Raw genomic sequence first — 10,896 nt, 5'->3', positions numbered from 1 at the left:
GTCGTTCAGACCAGACCGCGTGGTTCCGCAGAAGACTCTAAAACCCAATCATGTGACTCGTTTGCTTAGCGTACAATCGAATCATAGCATGACACGTGTTTTTGGGTCTCCTACGGTTTCATCGACCTCTCACTTTCACCTATGTCTGTAGATGATGAGATTCCCCACCCCACCTCTCCTAATTTAAGTTTGCAGTAGTCAGTACTACATACATAATGCCAATGCCATAACAAGTAAAATAATACTTATTGCTTAAGCTTTCCACTCTATACTTTATAGAATGATAGACGATGTAAATTTAAAGTAAAACTATATAATCTGTACTCCTATAGTATGTCTTAATCATCGTTCAAACTAATGACACTGTTATAGTCTATGATTACAGGCCGATAACGACATTGGATAAAGGTTAATTAGGTGCTATGAATTTTTTTTAAGCCTTTGTTGATTTATTTAATAATTTACATTTTTGTAAAAAAAAACTTTAGTTAGGTGTATTTACCAAACATGAATAAACTAGAAAACTATACCCTACTCTCTTTTTTTTTTTTTTTTTATATTTCGATCTAATTATTATTTTGTCATTCAAATTTCATTGTCAACTATTTTAGTCTTCTTCTTACGTATATTAAGTGGAGATATTATTATGATTGTAAACCGGAGCCACGCGTTGCCGACGTGGAGACTGGACCTGTTTTTGTTTTTGTATTGACCCATAGGTTTTGCATATTTGACTTATCATCACGAGTAGTATATTCTGGCGACGAAAGATATGGTATTATATAATATAGAACAACCGGATTGGAGTAAACAGACAAGATTTGTAATCGGCATAGAGGAACAATGTAGAATGGGATGAAGTTGTTAACGGTGATCTTAAACGAAAACGACATCATTAGGATAGTGTTTTAAGGATTGCTAACACGACGGTTCAAAACCCTCGAAATTATCATATTTGTCCAAAATGGATAAAATTTAATGGAATGGATTAGCTTCGTTTTGCTACCTAATCCTATGTATGAAAATGCAAGAATATACTCATACAGCATGAGAGAATTTATAATCAAAAGTTCACATTATGGATGCATGTGTGTCACCAAATAGAATAACTCTCTCTCTGATGTGAGTGGACATTTATTAGTGAAATTTTTTCTTCTTCTTTTTTTAAAAAAAAAAATATTTGTTTTCATACTTTTTATATGCTTCTCTTTCAAAAATTTCAGATCTGGCGGTAAGAGATCTAACTTATGTTTAGTCTTTTAAATTTCAGACCATTGTGTATAGTGTTACAAATTGTCAAAGGTGTACCATAAATAAATAAAAAGAATTAGGAGTAATGTTTGGAAAAAATAAAATCGTATGCAAATGACACCGTAACAGTAGTAATCAAAGTTTTGATCAGTATTGCTTTTTATAATTTAAAAAATGTAGATAAGATAGGGAGATTAGTGGTGTCTAGTCTACGCCCTTGGACCGACCACGGTCTACGTATGAAAAATATAGATTTATCATTTTTTTTCTTCTACAAATTCAAAAATGTCAATGATTTGTGTCCATAGCTCGATGTAGATCATAAAGTAGGTTAGGGCATGTGTCACTGAAACATTAATTTTTTCTTCAACATAATTAATCCATTTAATTTTCATTTATTCTTTCTTTTCTCTTTTTTCTTTTCACATGAAAAGCCTCAATTGAACTCCCCAAAAGAAAAGATACAGAAAAGTTAACCTTTTTTCTTCTTTTAATCAATGAATCAATCAAGTTTTTTAGTACTGTAAATTACGATGTAAATAAGTATTTTTACTTTTACAACTTTATAACTAGAAAACACAAGAATTCATTAAAATTGTATAGCGGTGATGAATATGAATTTGTTTAGAAGAAGAGATTTAAAGCATTTAGTGTTAATTTTGGTTACAAGTTTGTTGTTTTTTTTTGTTTTTGTAACAAAACTAGCACATCATAATATTCTGTAGATTAAATACAGATTTGACAATGTTGTCACAAAAGTGGAAACCAATAAATTTACATGATTCCATAAAAAAAAAAAATTAGTAGTACAATGATGAAGACTGAGTAGTCAAAGAAAACAATAATGAAATCAATAACTCCTAGGGGGAAAGAATACTCAAATAACATAACATTAATAGTGCATGCACTAAACGAATCCACAAAAACATGTCTTCTCACTATCTTGAGAAACGTACAAAAAAATATTAAAACTTATTTCAAAATCTCCTCTTTTTGCTGCAAGCTTTTCAGTTTTCATACAACTGTGAGCAAAAGTTTTTTTATTTTCTTGGCCCACTCCCTCCTCCCTTTAAAAGTTTAAACACAAAAATGAAAATAAATATTATAAAAAAAACAAAATTTACAGTCAATAAGACAGACTGTTCTGAGTCTCTCTGTGAGCTTCTGTGTAAGTAAGTGTAAATAAATAATTAAAAGAAAAAAGAAAAGAACAGAAAATGCCAAAGCCAGAAGAGTTTTATTTTTCTTCTTTGCTTTTTTTTGTTCATTAGCGGTAGGGTTCACTTATTATTATTATTATTATTATTATTGCTTATGAGAATATATAAGTTTCAAATATCATCAACAACACACAAAGAGAGAAAGATAATAAAGAGTTTCTCTCATCCAGTCCACAATCTCTCCTCTCTCTCTCTCTCTCTCCTTCTTCTAGCTTAGGTATTTCTTTTTTTGTATTTTCTTCCTTCTGCTTCCTTGTTAATTTATATCTTCTCTTGTTATTCATGTTCTTGTTGGAGTTTACTATGTTTTTTTAAAAAATATTTATTTTATTTTGGATTTTTGTTGGTAGAAAAAGCAAGCTTTAAACTTCTTGTTCATGTTTGAAGAACCCAAAAAAAATCTGGTTTTTATGTTCAGGTTTCAAACTCATGAGTCTGTCTCTTGGATTCAGAGACTTATTAGTAATTATTTTTTTGTTCTTCCCATAAAACCAAAGCTTGTCTCTTGCGTTGAAACCAAATAACCAAGAAATTTTTAATAATTTACTACTACTACTGTTTATATTTAGAATCATGGGTTTCATTAACTTCTTGGATGTTTCTGCTTAAGTCTATTTTTTTTGTTTCTCCACTAGTCTTTGTCTGTACATAGATCTGAAAAAAGGTTTAGAGTTGCGTCTCTCTTTTTTACTAAAATAATAACAAAGTTTTTTTTTTTTTTTTTTGTTTGTGGTGTTTAAGGATGATGATGAACAGAGATATGATATTTCATCATCAGCAACAACAACAACAACAAGTGGAAGAGAACATGTCGAATCTAACATCAGCTTCAGGAGATCAAGCAAGTGTGTCTTCTGGAAACAGAACTGAAACTAGTGGCTCTTACATTAATCAGCAGCAACAACAACAACAAGAACAAGAACAGTGTTTTGTTCCACAGTCATCTCTTAAGCGGAAGAGAAATCAACCAGGAAATCCAGGTAAATTATTTTTTAATTATAAGAAGAAGAAGAAAAATCAAAATTTTCTTGGTTTTTTTTATTTGTTTGATTTGGACGTATTCATGCTAATTATTGTTATTTTCTTGTTTAGAATTGTGGGTACTGTCCGAATATTCTTTTTTACACTTTTAACTTTCTCATCTCTATTATCACAATGGGCAAAAACACAAATAAAAATCCAAACTTTATTATTCGATACATATATATGTGTTAAGAGAGAACTAATTGATATTTGTGTACTTTGTTTGGTGTCTTCATATTTTCAGACCCTGAAGCAGAAGTGATGGCTCTATCACCAAAAACATTAATGGCGACAAACAGATTCATATGTGAGGTCTGTAACAAAGGTTTCCAAAGAGACCAAAACTTGCAACTTCACAAGAGGGGACACAATCTACCGTGGAAGCTTAAACAAAGATCAAACAAAGATGTGGTTAGGAAGAAAGTCTACGTCTGTCCAGAACCAGGCTGTGTCCATAGCCATCCGTCTAGAGCTCTCGGTGACTTAACCGGAATCAAGAAGCATTTCTTCAGAAAACATGGCGAGAAAAAATGGAAATGTGAAAAGTGTTCCAAGAAATATGCTGTGCAGTCAGACTGGAAGGCTCATGCTAAGACTTGTGGCACTAAAGAATACAAATGCGACTGTGGTACTCTCTTTTCTAGGTAAAAATTAACTCTTTCCACACCATTTAATTTGATTTAAACATGTTTTTCCTAAATTAAATAGTACGAGTATGCGTTTTGATGAAACTTGTGCATTCATACTTAAGTCTAAGTTTATTGTACAAGAGCTTTAGATATATACTCATTGTGTGTAACGTGAAAACGAGTGACACATACATAAGCATATGGTAACATCTGTTGGGGGGGTTTATGACTACATTAGTTTCATTTATTAAATTTGAATAGGACAAACATGGTAAATAAATTTAAGTAGCTCAAAGAATCTACATTTAAACAACTATTTATTATTGTGGTACTTCTTTCTAAGTTGTTGTATTTTAATTTCTTGAGTCCCTAATATCGAAATCCTCTATACAGCTACATTTATTGCATACTGATCATATCATCATCTTATTATTCACACGTGACACAACCCCACAAATAATGCATGCTTTAGATGGACCTACAAACCTCGAAAAAAAGTCTTTGTTTTCTTGATTAATTTAACTTTAAAATGTATTTTTTTTGGTTTTGATTATTTGTGGAATTATATTATTGCAGGAGGGATAGTTTCATAACTCATAGAGCATTTTGCGATGCATTAGCAGAAGAGAGTGCAAGAGCTATACCAAACACTATTCTCATCCAGTCTTCAGTTTCTCCTTCTCCTTCTCACCATGACCATCATCATCACCAGACAGTACAACAGAACATTAATTTCTCTTCGTCATCCCAAAACATCATCGGCAACAATAATCATCTCCACCATGGTCCTATGAAGCAAGAAGAATCACAGCATCATCACTTCCAAAACATCCCTCCCTGGCTTGTGTCATCAAACCCTAACCCTAATGGCAACAATGGTAATTTGTTTCCTCCTCTTGCTTCTTCTGCACCCAACGGAAGGTCCAACTTTCACCGATCGTCGCCGGCTATGTCAGCCACAGCTTTGCTCCAGAAAGCAGCTCAAATGGGTTCCAAGAAGTCGAAAACTCCAGAGGAAGAAGAGAGGTCGTCAAGGTCATCAAGCTATAATAACTTGATCACGACTACAATGGCTGCGATGATGACTTCACCACCTGAACCTGGATACGGATTTCAAGACTATTACATGATGAATCATCAACATCACGGCGGAGGGGAAGCTTTCAACGGTTCTTTTGTCGCCGACAAGAACGAGGTCGTGGACGACGGTGGAGGAGAGACGAGGGATTTCTTGGGGCTAAGGTCGTTAATGTCCCACAACGAGATTCTAAGCTTCGCTAATAATCTTGGCAACTGTCTCAACGGTTCTGCTTCGGAGGAACAACATAGCCACCAAGATTAATATATGATAGAAAAGTATATGTATAGAGAGACTCTTCTATAAAATTAGTTTAAATTAAACATATGTTGAAAGGAGAATTATCACGTACGGTGCAAGCAAGTTTATACCAAGAAAAAAAGGAAAATGAATTACGATTCGTCAGTTGATTAATAATATAATTGTGTTTATGGTTTTATTTTCTGATACACATGCAAAACATAAGAGAGCTCGTTGCGTATTTATGATATTTTATGAGGAAATGGTCACAGTAATAGATCAACATTCTTGTTGCAAGTTGTAACGCACTTAATTCGCTTTGATTCTAGCTTCTCCGCATGCACGTGCAAAGTAGTGAAGAACAAACATATATATCCACTTTATATGGTTCATACTTGTAACAAGTGAGTTATGGACAATAATTACTTTCAGGTTTAGGTAAATAGGAATACAATAAATTTTGCAAATCAAGTTCATAGATACAATACAACACATATTTTGTTCTTTTTTCTTTTCAACCAAAAACAATAATCATTTTCTTTGATATCATGTTAATTAGTGAATTATTAAAAAGTAAATAAGGTTACATATATTTTATATTTTTGTTTATAGATGATCAGAGAATTAATCTTTGGCAAAACACAACAAAGGTTGCCATAATCTTTTCTTTGGCATAAACCTGATTGTCGCCGGTGAGAAGTTGGGCTGTCCACACTGTCTCTTATGATCTCTGTAGACGCAAAATTGTAGACGCAAAATTGAAGATGAATAGTATTCTGATATCTTACATCATTTAAACAAAACCATTAATTAATTGTGAAGTGATCTTAGTGCAGTCGACAATGGTAAGTTTTTAATGCACAAAACAATATCACATCAGGAATCGAGTCTCGTTCCTTACATAGGGATTTGGCTAATGGGTCAGCCTATTGTGGCATAATGACCAAAAAAAACCATTAACTAATTAGATATGGTTGGGAAATATGATCCTTGATTCTAGATGTGATTTAGAAAAAGCATATTACTGCATGGAAAATAATTACTTTCAATTTTTTTTTATTTTTTACAAAGTCGCTGAAAATCCCATAAAATCAGGCTCATAATATACAAGGCCCGGAGTCCGAGATCAAGAAAAGATTCGGCCCGAGATGAAAAACATCATCGAGAGGAATCTTATATAATAAAATAAAGTTTTTTTAAAACATAGGCTCTAAGAAGTTGAGCAATCCTCCTTTTGACATGTGTCATTTTTAAAAATTAAATCTTATAATTAATTGTTTTCATTAATTTCAATTACAATAAAAAAATCAAACCCAAGTACACTATTATTCATCTTTTATAATTTATACTAAAAATGTATATAAGTGATATTATTCCAGCATTTTTCCTTTTTATCATTTATTTTAATTATTATATTATAATATTGTTTTACCTTGAGCTTTGGAACAAACTTAGGTAAATGAAAATATTCTTACACTCTAAGAAATGGACACATATCCTATTAATAATATTCTTATTTTGGGTTTTGATATATAATGCAAACAACAAAACATATTTAAAGTGAAAGCATTATTTTTTTGAAGAAAAATTAGTTACAAAAATATATTGAGAATTTGTTAGAAATACCCTTTTTGAGATACCCCTTTTCAAAATACCCTTTTTTGAACATTTTCATTTTAATCCTCTTTTACACAATCACAATATTTTAATTAATTTGAGAATTTTTGAAAAATACCCCTTTTGATGTGCTTCTTTTCAAAAAAAACCTCTTTCATCTATCCATTTTCAAAAATACCCTTTTTCAAATATGAAAAATTATAAAGTTTTATATGGTTCACAAGGTACTTCTAAATAATAACTACTACCACTAGACTCGATCCAAATATTTATAAAGATTTTTAAAAGGTTTACAAGATTTTTAAACAGTTTTTAAAAGGGTTTTAAAAGGCTTTTATACTGTATTTATAAAATATATTAAAATAATTTACACACATATAAAGGTAATTTGTGTATATATTTATAAGCTTACACACAAATTTTGAAAATTTATAAATTTTAGTGGCTTTTTTGGTAAAGTTTGAAAAAGGGGGTATTTTTGAAAAATAGTATTGCAAAAGGGGTATTTTTGAAATTCCTCCAGTTAAATTTTAGAATTTTTTTAGGTTTGGATTCTCTATTTTAAATTTAGGGTATAGTTTTTGGAGGGTAGGGTTTAGTATTTGGGGTTTAGGATTTAGAATTTTGTCATTTTATATATTAAAAAGGGTATTTTTGAAAATAGACACCATAAAAATGTATTTTTGAAAGTGACATAGGAAAAAAGTATTTCTGAAAATCTCCCAAATATATTTAATTTATTATGTTAGTATGATGTTATAATTATTATGCAATTAATAGTTAGTTACACAAGTGTAACATTTTTATCCAATGATTTGAATATTTAATATCATATTTAATATGATATTAAAACCAATAAAAACTAACTTTCACAAATGAACCACATCCATTCACCGATATAGTCCAATAAAACGGTGTAATTTAAATCCATATATTTTTATACTTACTTATATATTAAAAACATAATAAAAACCCAAAAACTTAAGGTTTCTCCTATATAATATTTATGTAGATTGGGAATTATTGGATCAAGACACAACATAATATTCTCATTAGTGGAAAGAAGGTTAAACAATAAAGTTGTTAATTCATCCGTCACAAATTTAGATTTACTGTTCAATTTGTCGCTATGAGCTTGAAGGTTAATTATAACGTTGAGGTCACATATAACAAAGAGTTCCAGTGGATTGGTTAGAGAGAGCTTCGTCCCCACATCTTTTGTCCTTATCTGCAGATATCAGTATATAATAATCACATAATAAAATCGTTAGCATCATCAAATTCATTAGAATAACATTGCATTAAGGAATCTTTTGTTCTAGTGCTATCTTTCTTCTTTTACACTGACCTGTGATTTTTCTTGCTTGAGTAGTAGATTTTCTTGTCTCATTATATTCTTATATATGACATTATACTCTTAAGTGCAATAGCTTAGCTATCTATGACCAGTATTTTTCTATTCAGCTTTTTATTACTTCAAAAACAGAAAATAAAAATGAGAAACTTTTTGTTCCCTTTTGAATATTACCCGTTTTATTACATGCAGGTCCAGTTTATAAAGAAAAAATAATAATCCCACTTTCACAAATAAACTACATCCGTATACCGACATAATCCAGTAAAACCTTGTAATTTATATCAATGTATTGTTCTACTTATATATTAAAAACATAATAAAAACCCAAAAAAGTCAAACATTTAAAATGCTTGATATCATTATTAATGCAATATATTAGATTTAATGTTAAAATGGTAATAAATCTAAGACGGTTTAACAAATACATAAACTCAAGGTTCAATATGACAAGTTCACATTTTTACATATATTTTTATTATAAAAAAGTAAAATTAACAAAAAAAAATAAGAAAAATTAATGTAAAATATAAACAAATTATAATTAAAATATTTTGGTGTACACAAAAAACTAAAATAATGATAACATGTTAATTTATGTTGTTTCAAACAGCGATTATGAAATAACTCAGACAACGTCTAACCTCGCACCTATTATGTAATAAACATTCAACCTAAAAACATTTGAAAACTAATACCTTTTGCAAATAAGATATTTGTTTAAATGAATACGAACACTCACACTCGACCCTAACTGATATTAATAATTAACCCAAGCAAATAACCAAATGACTATAGATTTTAATTCTAATAAACTGATGCTAGATTCTTTGTTTTGTTCGTTGTATAATAAGTAAAGAGAATTTTTAATACTTACTACGTAGACCAAGGTGTTCAATAGCTTCCAGAAATTTTTGTTGAAGTTCATTTTTCCATCTGAGCTTAACCTTCTTTGGAGCCCGTCCCTGAGAATTGCCACCATCTGAATTGTTGGTAACTGATGTTATCGTCCCACTTTCATTCGAACCATCAGCTAAATTGGTTTTTCCTATATAATAGTTATGTAGATTGGAAATTATTGGATCAATACACAACATAATATTCTCCCTAGTGGAAAGAAGGCTAAAAAATAAGGTTGTTAATTCATTGGTCACAAATTTAGATTTACCGTTCATTTTGTCGCTAAGAGCTTGAAGGTTACTCATAACGTTGAAGTCACATGAAACAAAGAGTTCCACTAGATAGGATAGAGAGAGCTTCGTCCCCTAATCTTTTGTCCTTATCTGCAGATATTACTGTATAATAATCACATAAATAAATCGTTAGCATCATCAAATTCATAAGAATGTTAGAATAACACGCATAGAAGGAATCTTTTGGTCTAGTGCTATCTTTCTTCTTCTACACTGACCTGAGATTTTTCTTGCTAGAGTAGTAGATTTTCTTGTCTCACTATGTTCTTATATACACTACAAGAAAACATAGCTGTTTCCGACCGTCAAATCCATTGGAAAACAGTCGGAAAGAGGCATATCCAACCATTAACTGACGACAGTGAATCGGTCGGAAATCGTTGGTCGCAAATTTATTTGGTTAGAAATCGGTCGGAAATTTCCAACCGAACATTAGTTGGAAATTCGTTGGTTAAAAATCGGTCGGATTTCGGTTAGTTAATACCGACTAAATACCGACAGCATAAAACGGTCGAGACTATATTACCGACGGATTTACTACCGTTTACTTTTTTTTCTCAATAAAAAATATCAGTACCAAATTAATTTAAAATACAAAAAATGAAAATTAATTAAAAATAAAAAATGCTAAATTAATTGAAAATCAGAAAATACTAAAATTGTAGAAATAAGTTATTGTCAATAAAACCACATTAATAGATTCTTACATAAACCGTTAGTCTTTTTTTTGGACATCCTACCACAAAAAACTAGCAAGTTAAAACACTAATCTCTAATTTTGAGTTTCATCATCATCTTCATCTTCAGGTGGACGACAGTCTGGAAACTTGTTGAGAAGCTTTTCAGTAACACCCATCAAGTATTGGATTGTCTTGTTTTTTTCCTCTTTCTCCTTAACTAACTCAGAAATCTGGGTGTAAGCTTCTTCTAACTTCTTGTCATGATCCAAGCTGGATAAGAAGGGAGCATTTAACTCTTCATGGTCTGGAAGAGATCCATATCCAAATCGATGTCCTTTCTTTTTGGGTATTGCCTGAGAATCAACATGCATAATGTTAAGAATATGGAAACATCATGTTAAGAATCAAAGAGTTAAGAAGTGTCAAGGATAAAAGTGTTGATGTAAGATAGTAGAAAGCAAGTTAAGAATGAAAATGAAATCTCCATACCTTACGAACCAAATCGTTGATCTCAGAACAAGAGATCTCTTTAGATGGAACCCGTCCATCTTCAAGTGTATCTATAGATTGGAGGTCATTCACCTGTTCTTTTAAAGTCTCCACAATCCTCT

At 30.9% G+C, this 10,896-nt stretch overlaps 1 protein-coding gene across 1 annotated transcript; it reads left to right on the top strand.

Annotated features, from left to right (window-relative positions):
* LOC104758783 (protein indeterminate-domain 7) lies at positions 2,592-5,552 on the top strand. Its single transcript, XM_010481725.2, has 4 exons — positions 2,592-2,688; positions 3,213-3,451; positions 3,739-4,138; positions 4,700-5,552. Exons 2-4 carry the CDS (start codon positions 3,214-3,216, stop codon positions 5,463-5,465), a joined length of 1,404 nt encoding a protein of 467 aa, XP_010480027.1. The 5' UTR covers positions 2,592-2,688; position 3,213; the 3' UTR covers positions 5,466-5,552.

This window comes from Camelina sativa, chromosome 17 (genome assembly GCF_000633955.1).
Source record: "Camelina sativa cultivar DH55 chromosome 17, Cs, whole genome shotgun sequence".
Lineage (NCBI taxonomy): Eukaryota > Viridiplantae > Streptophyta > Magnoliopsida > Brassicales > Brassicaceae > Camelina > Camelina sativa.
The sequence above is the reverse complement of the archived record's forward strand: the minus strand, read 5'-3'. Positions and strand labels throughout refer to the sequence as shown.